Source organism: Lingula anatina, chromosome 5 (genome assembly GCF_051362555.1).
Source record: "Lingula anatina isolate TDL-2025a chromosome 5, LinAna3.0, whole genome shotgun sequence".
NCBI classification, from domain to species: domain Eukaryota; kingdom Metazoa; phylum Brachiopoda; class Lingulata; order Lingulida; family Lingulidae; genus Lingula; species Lingula anatina.
In genome coordinates, this window is record NC_141771.1 from 18986464 (window position 1) to 19003299 (window position 16836).

Sequence of the window (16836 nt, forward strand, 5' to 3'; positions counted from 1 at the left end):
GATATTTCCCTGTTAAGCTCTCTGCTAGATAACATAGTGTCCATAATAAGGAAGCAGTGAATAACAGCTTCATTAGAATTATATTTTTGTTGTTTCTATTTAATTTTTTCTCCAACACTGGCATTTTTAAGATGTGATTTTTAACTCCCATCCACCTGAGGCTGTGCACATTTTCAGTATTTCCACAGAAGCAGTTGTATTGTTTTTTATGTCTTTAAACATTATGTAATATTATTTTGTGCACTGTCATCATTTTTCAAATATTGAGACTTTCATCGTGCGACACTGGTCTCTCATGGACCTGAAACTGTAATCTTATTGAAGGGGTGGATTGAGACCATCTTCTGGGTCTTCGGAAGACAGTCAGGTTATTAAGTTTATATTGACTGGTATCTATTTTTTTTCTGTTGGAAGACCATCAAAATGGAGGATGGATCAACATAGATACTTTGTAATACTGTCAGAAAATATCTCGGGGTCCGCTCCTGTTATTGACCATGTTACCTGTTGTGCAAGATTAAAATTCAGTGTTGACTGGCAGTGCTATTATAAGCATTATTTATTATTGCATCAAAATTGACAAAATGACCTTTTTTGCATCTTTATTTTCTGTTTTTTGTCTGTACATTTGACAGCTTTGCTGCCTTGTTTATATTTCAAATTCAATGAAAAATATTTTTTTATGTGGATCATAAAAGTGTAAGACCCCAACTTTAATTTGGCATCAATTTTTTTTCATTCATTCACAATTTATTTTTCATGTACAAAAGTGGGCACTTTTACCCCCTTATTCGCACTCATCCTTTCTTACCCAGAATCAAAGGTATGTAACACACATTCAGTTTCAAGTTTTGGCATTTTAGGGGATGTTACTTGTGCCAGTTTTTTATATTTTAGTTTTATATTCACTATGCAGATTTATGTGTGTTTACAATGAAGTTGAAGTTAACTGCCTGTGCTTCAATTTTCAAGACTTACATATTACACAGGACACTTGTAACTAAAGGTACTTTAGTAAAATCAGGAAAACTTTGCAGTCCATTATGTTGTTCATGTTGCTTTGCAAGGGGGCGTGCCAGACAATTAAGCTGATTACAACGACTGAGCCCGAGTGTGATACTCCGCTGAGATAGATTGATCCTGCTCGATAGTTTCTATTCTGAACACAGTAAGCCTCTGTTGTTGTAAAGCATTTATTGATGTTATGTTTATTTTTCAGATTTTACATCCTAGGCCTGTATGTGAACCTTGACCTGGACAATCTTACAGACAATAATAGAAAAGTCACCTGAAATTGCACAGGCAAATTCATCAGATTCAGATGTGACCACCAACTTTGTAATGCCTGGAACACTTCCACGGAGAAGAAAAAAGGTTTACCTTTTTTTCATTTGTTTCTTTTTCTATCATGAAATTCTGGTAGCTACAATCATGCATATTTGATTTCCTTTTTTACACTTATGCAATATGTTTGATCAGAATATTATTTAGTAATTGTTCTTATACAGCAATTAACATGAGTTTAAAATATGTTAAATACATTTTCTTTTGACAGCCTGTCCTGCCATCTTCAGGTAGACGCAGTAGTGGATATCCTGGCAAACCTCTATTGGACTTAGAGCCACCTTGGGTCAATCCCCCATAACAAATGTGCATCTTAGGCTTGGTAATCCCAATCAGTTTTGTAGGAAAGGAGGATAATTGGCGCCATTGAATTGACAAATATTGACAATTGACAGTTCAGTCACACTAAACTATAGTGGCATGTTGCTTCAAGTTACCACACTTATTCTAAGATTGCTGAATTATCATTACTGTAGGAGACCCTGGATCTCTCAACCAGAAGAAGAAACTTGGGGACCAATCAGTTATAAGATTAAAATCTGTGGAACACTACCCATCACTGTTGTGTTCAGTATATGGAAAAGATGACCGTGATATTGGAACCTTGGAGATTCATAACTTGATTTCACTCCTGTAAAAAGTAACTGCTTTGTTCTTTTACTGTCCAATTGATAATATGAAAATAAAGTACTCCTCCTGTCATTGTATGTTGCTGACTCTGTTTTAATTTTCTTTATAGAAAAAGAATATAGATATCAAGATATCACATGTATTTACAAAGCCTATGAATCATTTGAAAGGAAAAAAATTGGTTGAAAAATGCAATATAAATCATTTCAAGTGGATTAATTAGTGTTGCACTTGAGAAAACTGATAAAATGAGAAAGTCATTCCCTTTTACCTTTAGAAAAATCATTTGTAATTTTTTTTCTCTGTTGCTCCCTGAAAATAAGGTATATACACAATGCTGATGATACTGGATATGCACAGTAATAACTTATTAAATGGGGGGGGGGGGGGTGGGTGAATAACTTGTCACTAGTAATTTAAATTTATTCAGAAGTTGTATGGCTCTGTTTGAAAAGAATATTATTTGAGCAATCCTGTATTACAGATCTCAAAATAAAAAAACCTGCAAAAATGGGCCTCTTGATTATTTTGAGGAATTAGGGTAACTGTATTTTAAGGCAGATTTGATGGCAGCCATTTTGTATTTATAAAAATTGGATAGATTTGCCCTTATCAAAGCATAGTTTGAATTCCTGGCTGTGAGTCTTTGATTAAATTTGATTATTGGAAGGTATTATCTCAAAATGTACTGATATCTTGATTTCAGCCGTTTGGTTTTCTGCTAAAATTGCTAAAGTTTGAGGCACTTTTTCAATATCTTCTGTTGTGTTTAACACACTTTTTGAATTTTGTATGATTAGACCAATATATGCTTAGGATCCCTATAAAATTTTATGGCTGTCAAGCCTGCAAAAAGAGAGATATGAATGCTTGAACATTGCTTGGTAGAAAAGTGAGTTTGGGGGGTGGGGTCATAAAAATGGGCGTGGCTCGTTAGTTTGTGGGTTAAACTGAAATTTAGTAACATATTCTCAATGGCAAATGGCTGGTTTAAATAGGTAAATTTTCAATTAATTTTAAAAAGTCATCAGTTTTGACATATTTGCTTATGAAGTGGCTTTATTGACCGAAGCTGAAAATCAAGCCAAAAATGGCCAAAACATAAAATATCATATTTTAATTATATCCAATGTTTTCTTTTGGGATTGTTGCCTTCAATCTTAATATCTCCTATATATGCAACAATATTATGAATTTGGTTTAAATCTGTTGACCCCCACCTTGCCACCCTCTGACTGGTCCTATCATGGACACACACTTAATATTGATCTCTGTTTTTTACTGCTGTAACATGTACAAGTATCACAAATATTGAAACAGATTTGACAAAGCTAACATTGTTTTTATTTCTTTCAGTCTGGGAATAGTGCCAGTGTCAGAAGTCAAAGCTGTCACCAGTATCCCCCACAATGTAGGTACATTTAATTTTTTTTCACAGTCCAGTCACCAAAGTGGTTGGGACACTTGCTAGCTAGTACACCATGATTTGGTGTACTTTCTTACAATTGATTTTTTCAATTATTAAAGGGATAACAGCTGTTCCTTTTGGTCAAAAAACAGATTTTCCTGGAGCAATCGACAATTTGCCCATATTTATACCAATGGTTAATGAATCCATGAATACATTCATTTCTAAGTTGTTTCAGTGAATTTATATAAAATATGCATCTTACAAGGACAGTTGTTATCCCTTTAAGATAATGTGTGTCCCATCACAAACCCACTGTTCCCAATCAGCCACTAGTGGTCATGAAGATGTCTGGAGATGTCACCAATAGACTCCCAGCATGGCTTTAACTCCATAGAAACTTTATTCCCCTGGTACCAGTTGATTGCAGAGGCACTTGGAAAAAGTGGTGTTCGCAGTAATAACTTGACATTTGTTTGCCAATATTCCCAACTTGTATCTGTATAATCAACTATGTAATTATGATTACATAATTCATGTTCGAGGATGTACTTTCAGTGAAAATGGCCACAGAATATAATTATATTTCAACAGATGTACTAATACTACCAATACCAATTGACAGATTTTTACAGAGATTGCTTTCTAACTTTATCATGGTATAAAGTGATATGGCATAGTTTATCATGCATATAGGTGGTGCTTTATTTAGGGTATTCTTTCTTGCTTTGTTGCATGTTGGATAATGGTGAACCATACTCTTTATTTACCATGTTTTACAGTCATATATGATGGCAGAGGATATTTGAGTTGGATTTTTTATAATGATAGTTTACGAAAAAAAAAACAAAGAACAGAATACATTCAATCCATGCAAACACTATAGATATGAACAGTGTGACTGCCCACAGCTTATGCATATATACATGTACCTTAAAATTTTCTTATCCTCTGACATAGGTACATGATATAAGTTTTGACCAAAAGACACATAGAGAGAATGTGGCAGGATGGAGGTCTACCTAGTGTTGTGTCCTTGACATGTGTGCCTGACTTGTTCCATTTGGATTTAAAAAGGGTGTTAATAGATAAGGCTGAACAGGGTACCCTGAATCCCCTAGTAGGTAACCCTGGGGCATTTAGCCTTCATTGTAGGTATATCAGAAAAATTTTCAACCTGATCAGAAAATTATAATACTTATATCATCTGAAAGATAATGCAAAAACCGGATGAAATCACTTGGAATTTTTTTAATATTCAGGGCTTGACACTAACTTTTATCTATACTGGCCCGGGATATCGGTAAACATTGCAAGGGTTATTTTGCACATGGCATTTTACTTGCTCTTTGGGCCAGTGACCCCAGTATGGCCCTAGGTTGGTTTTCAGTGGCCCAGGGCCAGTGGGCCACCCTTAATGTCAAGCCCTGATATTCCTACAAGCAACAAAGATATTGAAGTTTTTGAACTGCAAAATTTCACCAAAAGTGTCCACACTTCTCAGCTCAAAACCTGTGCCCACTGACCAGCAGTGATCACTCGGGCGCAGCAGAGCACCCTGTGTGTCTTTGTGTGCTCAGCCTATTGTCTGGCTCACATAGCCTGTGACTAATCAGGGCAAAGCTATTTCCCTGTGGTTATTTTCACATCTAGGTTTCTTATTTATTTCATATTGTATTATAATTCATTGTTCATCAAGTTTTATAAATTTATATTAATTTTATTTAATCTAACCAATAACTAAATTATTCATAATAATTACACCAAAATTTCATGACAATTCATGTTAAATTTAAAATAATAAATTGAAAAATGTTTGGTTGATGTTTTTATAAACAACAAAACATAATGTACCATTTACACATTTATTATTTGTAAGGTGCATAATGATAATACGAATAAATTCATATTGCAACATTTATTTCATAGTTTATCAGATGTCAAGCAAACTACAGCATTTCTTTCTTAAATTTAGGCTTAAAAATAATACCATTATCTTACTGTCATCAAATAACGAAAGTCTTCAATGATGACTAAACAAACTGGATAATTGTTGTAAAAAAAAGATCTAAAAAAAAATAGTGCAAGTCGAGCAGAATTAGATAGATACTCCATATACTGCAGGGATCTCCCTAGGTTGAAGGTCAAGTGTGCCATTTGGGCACACTCAAGATTGAAAAGTGTGCCATTTTGCAAAACATTGTGCCCAGTCATTCAATGCATGCTTGGGTCACAAGTCCATTTATAATGTCACTAATAGTCAGTATAATTTTATTGTGACCATTATATTAATTGCATTTATAATTTATTAAAATAATTATAATTTATATTAAAGATTGTTTTTAAAATAAAATCTGAGAAGTATTCTCAACATATAAATAATCAAAACATTTAAACAAAAATAACTAGTTTTTATTTTTTTTCATTCTTTTTTAGTGTTATATAACAAAGCCCATGGCAACATTTTAGCAACACCCACTTATGCATATGTGTAACAGTGTTCATAAAATAACTTTTAATAGAAAATTATATTCTGGATGCCAAGTGCTTCTTTATATATGTAAATATCCCATTACCAGTTCCATCAGAAATATACAAGTCTTTAAAAAAAGTTTTTGGGTGCTAAAGTTAGTGGATCAACTACTCTGCAACTGATTACCAATTTATGATGAACTAAAATATCTGCACTTTCATCACATAAGACAGCAATGACTGGTGAATCTGTTGTGTAATATTCTCATCAATCAAACAAGATAAAACATCCAAGTATGTCAGTTGCAGTATTGTAACTGCAGTATGAGACTGCACTGCTGCACTTCAGCTGACCTATATCTGGAACTTCTACAGCTTGGAGAAAGTTCATTAAAGAACTGTACTTGGAAAGTGGAATACACTCCTTGGCCATCCAAACCACTGCTTTCATTGCTGTCATGATGGCCTTCTCTTGCGCATTCTAGGCTTTGGTAGTTGCTGTGTTCATGAACTCCTGTTCCTTTGGTAACTGTTAAAATAAGCATTGCAATTCAGTAATGCTGCCTACTACTTTATTTATTAGATAGTATATATATACTTAGAAACTTAAAAATTCACTAATCATTTTGTCCTTAATAACAATCAGTGATATTCAAACTAAAATGACTGAAATGCAATCCCATTACTTGGCATAATAATTTCCATATCATAATTTGGCAGGAAACTACAAAATTTTATCCAAAACAATACAAATAGAAATGGAAGACATAATTATAGTGTTAATTGACTGCTTATCCCACCAAAAACGTAGTACCTTGCTCAAGGCCAAATACACAAGAAACTCAAAATAATTTGAACTCCCTGTACGCATGTACATCTCTAAGTAGGCTGCACACGTGCTAACACTTATCATTCGTTTTTTAATTGACTTTGAATCAGAATGAATTTATTTAAGTTACCTGGATAGCGCACACATCATCGGTCATTCCAACGTGGCGGGTGAGCGTACTGGTGAGAAAGTTGGACGATACCCACAGGGCCATGGTATTACGTTTGCCAGCCTTTTTGCATGGTGATTTTTCCTTGTCGAAGCGCAGCCACGGGAATCTCTGCAGCCAACTTTGCTGAAGCTTCCTAACGGAAGTTAGTAGAGGCTTCCTATCTGGTGCATTACCAAAAAAAACGAAAGCTTCGGCTGCTTTGCTTTTGACACGGCCATCTCTGAACTTCCGGTATACTCTCCACGCAGAGAAGGTACTCTCCATGCAGAGAACGCGTGCAGTATACGAGGCTAGCACTTTGAAGTTCGGTTTTGCCGACTGGCACTTGTTCCAAGTTTAGAAAAATTTTGATGCGTTTAAAAATACACAATTTTAACAGTTTACAATATGTTGAACAAATAAACTCCGTTTTTTCACTCTATTTAATTTAATTTATTTTTGATGCGCCCTTGGGACGCACTGCTATTGAAAAAGTGCGTCATTACAAATATGTGCGCGCCAATGGCGCAAAATGCAGCCTCGAGAGATCCCTGATACTGTGATGTTGTTAAACTAACACAAAATTTTGCAAAAAGACTAGACAAATAACCAAACACCAGAATTGTTAAACAGGTGTACAATCAAGAGAAAAACGACAAAATACCCAGCTGGTACTCAGCCACACAAAAAAAAATGAAACTTGGAAAATTACGGACCAGTATGGGAAGATGCCACTTTCATTTCACAGCTATCCTGATTTATGTCAAGAAATATACAAGAAAGTTAAAAGTTTCTTCTTCTCTCAGGGGCGTAACCAGACCTTTTAAAATTGTACGCACAGATTTTGAAAATTCACAGATACGATTATATTCTGTGAAAAATACACTGAATTTATGGAGAATAATATCATGGTTGGCTCAAAAAATTGTACGCACAGTGCATCCGTGCGTATGCCTGGTTACGCCCCTGTCTCTAGTGCTAACATAAGAAACAATATAGTGAAATATAGACATATTCACGTATTGTAGATATAGTAAATTTAAAAAAAAGAAGAAAATGGAAGCCTAACTTAGACTAGACATATCACATGATATCAGTGGATATCAAGGTCACCCCTAACAATATCTACAATGACTTCTGGAATGAGCATGTAGCAACTGGTGCAGATAGGAGGAAGAGCAAGTCTGGAGGATGTTTCTCCTGTAATAAAAAGATTCAATGTTTTAGTGCTTTTCAATTCAGTAGTATGTATATAATTACAGTCACATTCAACACCTCAACAACAACAAAAAAAAAATCAATAATAATAATAAATAAATTAATTAAAAATTTTAAAAAATAATTATAATTTAAATAAATAAGTTAAATTAAGTTAAATTTAAAAACATGACTTCTATATTAAGATAAATTACCTTGAAGAAAGTTGAACCTTTTTATCGACAGATGAGTCAGTGAAAGTTGTTAAGAGAATGGAAATACCCCAGATGGTGCAGTTACAAAGAAGAGCAAATATTGTGGATGTTTCTCCTACCTATAATAAAAATGTTTTACTATTACAGCAAACTAAAATTCAAAAAGAAGTTAAGATAAAATTCAAAGTTAAACATTTAATAGATGCTATGTTTTTATAGATGATTGATGCAGATTGTTAGTTGCCTGCTAAAGCGTTTTTATTTTAACACTTTTTTTCACTATTTTAATTGTGTCAATTTTAGGTCAGTTTATAGCATAGATTAATTTTCAGAGCCAAAACACTTGCTTTTAATAACTAATAATATCATTACAAAGAAAAAATAGTGAGTAAAAACATAATTTACATAATAAATATGGCGACCGCACACGCACATGGCAGGGATGGCCTCAGTGCACATCATGTAATATTGCGCATTAAATTAACTATACTTTGCAACCTTCAAATTTCATGATTTTTCTACATAATATAGCAAATTTCATAAACTTTGCTGGATATAAATTTCAAAAAGGTGAAACCAGCACTTACCTGAAATTTTTTAGCATTTTGTAGAGGCAAAACTTCAAACAACCCGTACCGAAACTGCTCAAAGACTGCAACAAGGGAAAATCACGTGACCGGATTTTACTCTTTGATTTACAACTTATTTAGTTAATGGCTTGTATTAGTTTTTTTACGCGGTGCTAAAAGAGAGATTTAAAAAAGGGGTTCCATAGGCGAACTGTCAGCAGGCCTACTTCAGTTTTACACATCACTGCCCCTGGATAGTTACGACTGAAGCGCCCCTAGCGGATTGTGATATACCTATTCATTGAACTTCTGCTGGATATTGGATGAGGTGCAAACAAAGGAGTCATGTGTAGACCCTGGCCACTTTGCCACCAAATTGGTGAATCTGAAATGTTAACTTATGCTTCCATCTTTCTGAAAAAGCGTTTTTCCCATTTGGGTATAAAGTTGGGAAAGACTATGCTTCCTTGTTGAATGAAGATTCGGAATGTTGATTTTCTGATGGAGCAAAACATAATATTCTGTCTTTGTACTTATCTAATATATACTGTAACAAATCTGGTTGCAAGCATGTTACAAGGAGTGCACTTGTTTTTGTAACTTCATCTTCAATATTATCATCAATATTATCTGAAAAATGCACTTTTTACTTTAATGTATTTTCACTATTATTACCTTTATTTCTGGCAACTAAGCACCGAAGTCTAGTGCCCATTTTCTTCTGGATATGTGCATTCTCCTTAAGTAATCTCGCTGTCCAGACCAAAGGGCTGCTGTTGCTGGACCCTCCAGAAGGCTGAGCTGTCCCCATCCCCTACAAATGGATTGTAGCGTAATCCATTAAGTTCCATGGAATGACTGTATAAAACAGAGGCACCCTCAGCTTCCATGGCCTGGGCTGAGCCTTCGTGGTTGTGATGGCACTCCTCTATGTGTTTCAGTTGAAAGTCAACCTCTTCCGCCGTGGTTTGGGGCAGCTTTTGAAAATTGTCACATGTCCGACACATGGTATACATATAGTGAACGTTCAGAATTTCTCCCGTATCCACTGAAATTGCAGCCACAAATCCATGTTTAGACAAGTTTCTGGTTTGCCAGGAACCATTGAAGGTAACCCCACAGTCCACAATTTCTCCTGGATCGACATTGCTTCCTTTGAGGACCTGCTTCACGGGAAGCGGGGTGCCATCCATGCTCTCCTGAGCTCTCTCCCTGGCGCGGTTGCCTTAGTCTGTGTGTGGAGACGCCAACTGTTGTTTGCCACTGGAGCCGGCCTGGAGAGGAATGCTGAAATCTTCTCAGCAGAAGTGTTCCCCCTTCCAATAGCTCACATTCCTAGTACGCTGGCCCTATTGACTTCAAAAATCCTCCCTGTCTTTTGCCACGTAGAGGTCCAGCCTTCCTCTGGCATACCACCTCATGCTGTGCATGCCCATCTTCCTCCCCTACCATAGTAAGAAACATTTTACTTTTAATACTGCCTTAAATTCTTTAAATTAATTTTGATTTAAATCTCAATTGATTTAAATTTCCCATTTCAAATTCCCTACATATTCACAATATGAAAACATCTTGAATCCACCTCAACATAGTAAGACTTTTGATATCTCCATTCTTCCAACTTTTGATATCTCCATTCTTCCAAACTTCTTCTGTCACAATCACCTATAACCAATAAAGATCAGATAAATATAAAAACTCAAAATATACCACTACATCTTTTATCACATAAGTAATAAAATTTAATGATATAAATGAGATAAGCTACATATTTACTCCACTAAATCCATATAACAGATATCCCAATTTCTGTCTTCAAATATATAATAGTGTAATAAATAAAATCAAGAAAGTATCTCTTACCTCAAAGAAACCTTTTTAGTATTATACAAAAATTCCGTAACTTACTTCATTTTCTTCAAACTTGTAACCTTATTACATTTCCCTAAGTCACCTGTAAACAACAATAAAATAAATGATAAATCAATACATTTATAAATACTTCCAACATACCATATCATATATAACTAAATATTAACTAAATAAAAAGATATTATATACGCACATAAAAAATATACCCCTATGGATACATAATCTGCTCTGCAATAAGAAAAAAGGAAAAACATCTCTACCATACAAAAATTCACCTGAAATAATATCTATCCCTCATAAGAAAAGTAACTCTAAGCATTGTTCCCTGCTTTTAAAGGTTATTATCTTTTCTAAATTTTCTTCCAAAATTTCTTGTGATTTTACATACAGTCCTTCAAAACCCCATATATCAAAAATAAATATCTAAACGGGTACATCTTCTGCTCTGTAGCAACAAAGACACGTTTTCTCATTCTCAACTTTACAAATTCCTTGGACCTCTTTTTCCTGCAACATTCCAAGATAATCAAAGTAATATTGTTTTCATAAAAAAATAACTAGATAAATTGCTCTTCATTGCCATCAAATTCCTAACCAAGATTTCTGCTGAACATTCATACAGCCTTTTATGATTCCATTTTTTTTTTTGGACAATTGCTCTAATACAACAGAGTCTGTAGGTTTACAGCCTTTAAACTCTAATATTTTAAATGCCTGTTCATAGTAATCAAGTGGGGTGTCAACCCAATCACCTTTCTCTTCCATCAAAATGGTGCACACATTTTGGCCATCCATAACTTAAAAATAATCAATGTGCTTACTCCTGCTGGTGGTATAATACCAGGAGGCAGTATGGCCTCTCTGATCCTCTAGTTTTCATTTGCTTAATTCATTTTTGCATCAAAACAAACATTTATCGATAAAATCTGTCTTAATTTCTTCAAAAATACAATGTAAAAATGGTTGACAAGTCAATAGGAAATTATTTCTTTTTTTAAATATCTAACAATAGTCCCTCACCTGATAAGGGAAAAGACTTCTAGAAAAGCACTTTCGCTAAAAGATTCATAGGGCAAGACAATTTTCACTGTGAATGCAGATAATCATTAAACATGACAATTAATTTCCATGACCTGAACACCTATTTGAATCACATTTTAGAAGCTTACACTTGCAACTAATCTGGATGACACAGGACCTAGCCCCTTAAAGTGTTTTGCTATCCAATGAACTTTACTTCAAGTTTATTTTTTATTTCTCACCCACTTCCGTTGGGATGTGGTGCTTCAATCCACTGCTTGGTACATGTATCAGATTTCTGGATTTTTGTTTGATAACTTCATCTCTCAATATACAAAATCAGAGCATCTTGGGTAAGAGGCATTCTCTGCTCACTTGGGGTTGACAAGCAAAATATGTTGAACCTGGCCTCATTGACATTACTAGCTTCCTTCTGGCTATAAAAATTGCAGACAAATTGTTCCATCACTTTTGATTTTCTCTTTGCAACTGCGAAGACTGCTCAAAGACAGGAGAAAGCATCTATGAAGTCACTATTGCCATAATTCATGTATATATCAAAAGCTTTCCTCTCTCCTTTCCCCAAAAAAGGGTTGCAGATTGTTAAAAGCACTGGAAGTATTGGTATGCCAAGCATCGATGTTTGAATTCACTAAATGAGAATAGAACTATTGATTTTTTTTTAAGTGTGTGGATGTTTCGATGTTACCTTGCCTGCCTTAAACATATAGCCAGCCATCCTGAGTTTTTCAGCAGTTCCTCCAGTTAGTCCATGTATTGAATCTTTGTAGGAAAGTGTGGGAGTCCTGCCAAAGATTTCGTCTATTCTCTACTGATACTGGACTAAGCTGGGAGGTCCATAGCTGCCTTCTCCCAGACTCTACCATCTGGATCTATCACTATATTTCTTGCTGGGTCTGCTTGATACACCTAACTGTAAATCTGTAAATTTAAAAATATATATGTAAGTACAAAAGAAGGTTTTACATATACTTTGTTAAATACAATTAGTCCTGAACAAAAACATGCATCAAAAAATAAAGAATAATTGTTGACAATGTATTTTTTTCTTCCAACACAATGTTTTAGGCACCAAACAAATTTTGTACACACCAGTCACAGCCGAGTTGTCCATTGTATTGTTTGCAGTTCCTTATCAAAGCCCGTGCAGGGCTGTCTGTGCAACAGATGAATGGAAATACGTTGAACCCCTTGAAAACTGAATGCATTTTCTCCTAGTTGTGAGCTTTCATTGGTGAAAGGTTTTAAAAATCTATTAATATTGTTGGGCTTGCTATGTCCAAATGAGACCAATTAAAAGAACACTTTTGGAGTGAAGATATGGAGGAAGTTCATTAAGAAACACTGCCCTGGGGGGGGGGGGGGGGGGGGCATAAAAAGAATGTAATTTAAATTTAGATAGTCAACCAAATTCTCATGACACCAAAGAAGCTGCATGAGCATTGCAAGGGAAAAAAAAAAGAAAAAGAAAATATATCAAAATTACCATCAAAATGGCATCTATTTCTGTGGAATTCCGACCCTACCGCTTTTTAGGAACAGTTTTTTTAGGGTTTGAATGGATGATTGAAGCAGGAAATACGCCTACTGCAAGAAAATATATGAAACAAAACGTGCGAAAGGTTATTTAAATAAAAAATTATTTGAAGTCACTGAAAAATGATCACAAAATTACCTTCACTAATGTTACATGATGTGTCCCAGCCCAATGAAAACTTCATCTAATCCTATCTTTCCATATTAAAACTCTTCAATGCGTCCAAAGTAGTCTGTTGGTTAGCTTGTGTCATGAAGTCCATGCTAATATCAGTTTTCTTAAGAATTTCACATTTCTTGCTCAACAAGGTCGATTTTTCTTCATTGTGTCCCATGTAACGTTAATAATGCTGAAACTTCAGAGATCGATTTTTATCAGATGACTTGAAATTGCCGCTTGAAAATTGTACATCGATAGCGATCTGCTTCCATACTCACTAATTGATGACGTCTCACACACAAATGGCTTCTTTTGCACACTGGAAAGCCAGGTAAAACTGCCAAGTGCCCCATTCTAATAATAAGTAATGCAGTGACACTGGAGATGGGATGCAGGGCACAGGTGTACTTCCCTCAATTTAACCACCACGGGATTGTTTATGGAGATCTTCTTTGTATGAAGGAGAGAAATACTGAGCTTCGTTTCATTTTTCTTCTTACCATCCAATTAGTAGGGTGACTTCGTCTGAATTTTTCATTATGAAAATCTGACAGAGGAGGCACATTGCAAATTGTTTGAAATTCCAAATCAAGCTTTAACAGATAAAATCACCAAATATTGTACCAAATATCTTTTGGCATACTAAACCAAAATGAAGTTATAATAGCTCGATCTTTGGAGAATTTACCCATTTGACAAAAAAAAAAAAAAAAAAAAAAAAAAATTGTGGAATTCTAGGATTTTCTGTATCCTAAGGTGGCTCAGGATCCCTGCTGATTGAGTGTTTTGTTGTATAATTAAGTTTCTGAGATTAAAAAAAAAATAATATGGCTGCCTTGCCAAACTTGCCCACCTGTATGGCAACTCTATGGTGATCAATGGGCATACAGGAATTATCTCTGAACACCCAGCTCAGCATGGCATGGCTTGTTGGCCTCTTCACTGTACATTTCAATCAGACACAACAAAACAGTAACCTGATTTGACAGCACTGAAGTCAAAAAGACCTACTTGGATTTAGGCTATTTGCAACCTTACATCTTTGATCTTTCAAAAGAGAATATTCAGTTTCTGTTTTATCTTATAGGTTTTTGGGGGAGGAGGCATTTCACTTTCTTTTTGGCATACCTTGCTTTCTTCTCACTTGTGGACTCTTTCAGGGAGTCAGGAAGACATGTGTTCTATGCTACATATTATGTTCAGTTGCCTGTCTAAATAAGGTACCGTAGGAAAATGTTGCCAGCATAATCATCCAATGTGGTGACACAGGCAGGAAGACTGTGGACAATGGTTGCACCATGTAGCACCTCACAGTCATGTGTTGGTGGTTGATCTGGTTGTTCACATGGCTCGGGGCTTTCAAATATCTGAAAGTGAAGGAGGGAATGACTGGTCCACCTAAAGGACAGGAAATTCCTAAAAGTTACAAAGTTTTACATTGAGATATATAATTGACCATATAGTCATGTTATTCTGTACAAATTTAAGTCTGTAATTTTTCTTAGGATTGATCTTTCTGTTGGCTTTTCTGAAGAGAGCTGAGGAATTCTTCTTGGTAGCAATATGAATAGACAAAATGCATCCATGGAAGAGACTATCTAAAGAAACTGCTGGTATTGTTTCTAGCATGTCCATATGAAAATGCTGGGTTCTCAGTCAAATCTTAAGTTTGACTTGTACTTATCTTTTACCATATTGTTCTCCTGCTCATGACCCTGATTGAATGGGATGGCTGAAAACAATTGGCTGTTTCAGAAATCACGCAGTTTGAAGCATTTTTCAGTCCTGCACAGCAGAGACTTAAGGACAGACACCTACCTGGCCTAGTAAACATAGGCCAAGGCAAAGAAAAGGTGCTGCTTGATCCAATGCTTCAACATGAAAGGTATATTTTCTCTCCTTAAGGGCTCTGCTACACAGTGGAATGTCATCATAATATGTCATGATCTTAGAACATGAATGTTGACCAGATTCTAATGTAGCAATTAAGTCTTTTCTGCAAGTGTGGATGGGAGTTTCATCATTTGAACCTCTATTGAGCTGAGAGATTGCACAGGGTTAAGTGCAAGATTATGAGCATCATGTACTTGTTTTGAACCAGTGTGAGGACTTCATAGAAAGAAGAGATATCTTCAGTCTCAGTCTTCTAAGAGATGACACCAAGGGTCTTTTGGATTGAAATTTTTGTCCAATCTTCTCCCCACCTCCCCCAGTATTAGAATGCCTCCCTTCACCGTTCATTAATTACTATAATTGCACTCACTGTACTCTGACAAATAGTGTCTGATCAAATATGGTTACTGTTACTGGGATTTGGCCTGGATTCAGATAGTCAACTGTTTGGCCAAAAACATCCATGCCATGCTTTATTTGATTGCCTTTATTGTGGATTCTAAAACCATCAGATAATTGATTTTGACTTTACTTGTATTATTTTCATATTTACATGTATAATATTTATATTTACATGCAGAATATGATTGAAAATGTGCATTTGTCATGAAAAAACACTGCAGCAGTAAAACAGGTCACAAAAATAAATAAATAAATAAATAAATAAATAGCTCCCATTTAACTACAAAATTTCTTACTGGCTGTATGTGTTTATAAAGTAGGTTTGTTTCAAAAATCAGCCTGGTTGGATCATTATTACATAAATTCTTGATTACTTTTTTGCATTTTTTCAAGCGTCATATCTTTTGGTATAAGTGTATGTCCCCAAAAATGCAAAGCTATTTTTGTTTTTACTTAAAATTTGCTGGCTGGCTATATGTTGATAAGGCAGCTTCATATTGATAATACGCATGATGAATTATTTATGTGAAAGTTCCAATTGCTTTATTGTCTTTCAGACATGTTTTTCCACGGATCCATGGAATTCTGCATTTTTACGTGATTTCAGAGCATCTAAGATAAAAAAAAATAGGTTAGTTTTTTTTTACCCCATGATAACTGTTCAGAGGAGTTTTTTTTTTTTTTTTTTTTTTTGAGACCTCAGCTCACTTTTTACTTTAAATTTGCTTAGTCACCTTATTTTTTATTATGGCAGGTTCAGTTTGAAAATCAACACGATTGAATATCCTGACAAAGTTTTATCTTTTCAGAGGTTTTTATGTATATATGTCAGATAGACTAATAATCTGACTTTCAATTTGACCTTGACTTCTGTGACCTGGTACAATCATTAAAACGTATATAGGGTAGACAATTGCAAAGACACCAAAAGTAAGTTTCTTTATGGAGAATTATCTGAGATGTGTATATTTTTCATATAATTCCATAAATTGGTGACCATCTTGAACTATTTGCCCAAATGGGGTTATTCTCCAGAGGGTTAGGAGGCTAGTATGATTTAGTATGTCAAAAGGTATCTATATATGTACACCTGCAAAATTTGGTGTTTTTATCCAGC

General features: G+C 34.9%; 2 protein-coding genes and 2 long non-coding RNA genes across 7 annotated transcripts in view; 2 read left to right on the top strand and 2 right to left on the bottom strand.

The window, feature by feature from the left end:
* The window catches only part of LOC147761788 (uncharacterized), a 256913-nt gene that overhangs the window by 224483 nt on the left and 15594 nt on the right, over positions 1–16836 (bottom strand). The window lies entirely within an intron of this gene.
* Positions 1–16836, top strand: part of LOC106162473 (uncharacterized) — a 138026-nt gene that overhangs the window by 50042 nt on the left and 71148 nt on the right. For both annotated transcript variants that reach the window (XR_015334644.1, XR_015334643.1), the window contains exon 3: positions 3331–3385. The gene's annotated coding sequence lies outside the window, so the exon portion shown is untranslated. The remainder of the gene's footprint in view (positions 1–3330; positions 3386–16836) is intronic.
* LOC147761796 (uncharacterized) lies at positions 804–2051 on the top strand. Of its 2 annotated transcripts, XR_015334567.1 has the most exons (3): positions 804–823; positions 1220–1374; positions 1556–2051. It is a non-coding gene; the product is annotated as an uncharacterized LOC147761796 (long non-coding RNA). The 2 variants fall into 2 exon arrangements; XR_015334566.1 differs by lacking the exon at positions 804–823 and having other exon boundaries at positions 832–1374.
* Positions 5508–7361, bottom strand: LOC106161911 (uncharacterized). The gene is made up of 2 exons (XM_013538986.3): positions 6814–7361; positions 5508–6383 (listed from the first exon to the last, which is right to left on the bottom strand). Exons 1-2 carry the CDS (start codon positions 7117–7119, stop codon positions 6336–6338), a joined length of 354 nt encoding a protein of 117 aa, XP_013394440.2. The 5' UTR covers positions 7120–7361; the 3' UTR covers positions 5508–6335.

Excerpts from the sequence above, each read along its gene's own strand:
- LOC106161911 (XM_013538986.3), bottom strand. The coding sequence starts at position 7,119 with ATGGAGAGTACCTTCTCTGCGTGGAGAGTATACCGGAAGTTCAGAGAT. Across the intron at positions 6,384-6,813 it reads ATGATGTGTGCGCTATCCAG|TTACCAAAGGAACAGGAGTT; the intron begins GTAACTTAAATA and ends TTATTTTAACAG.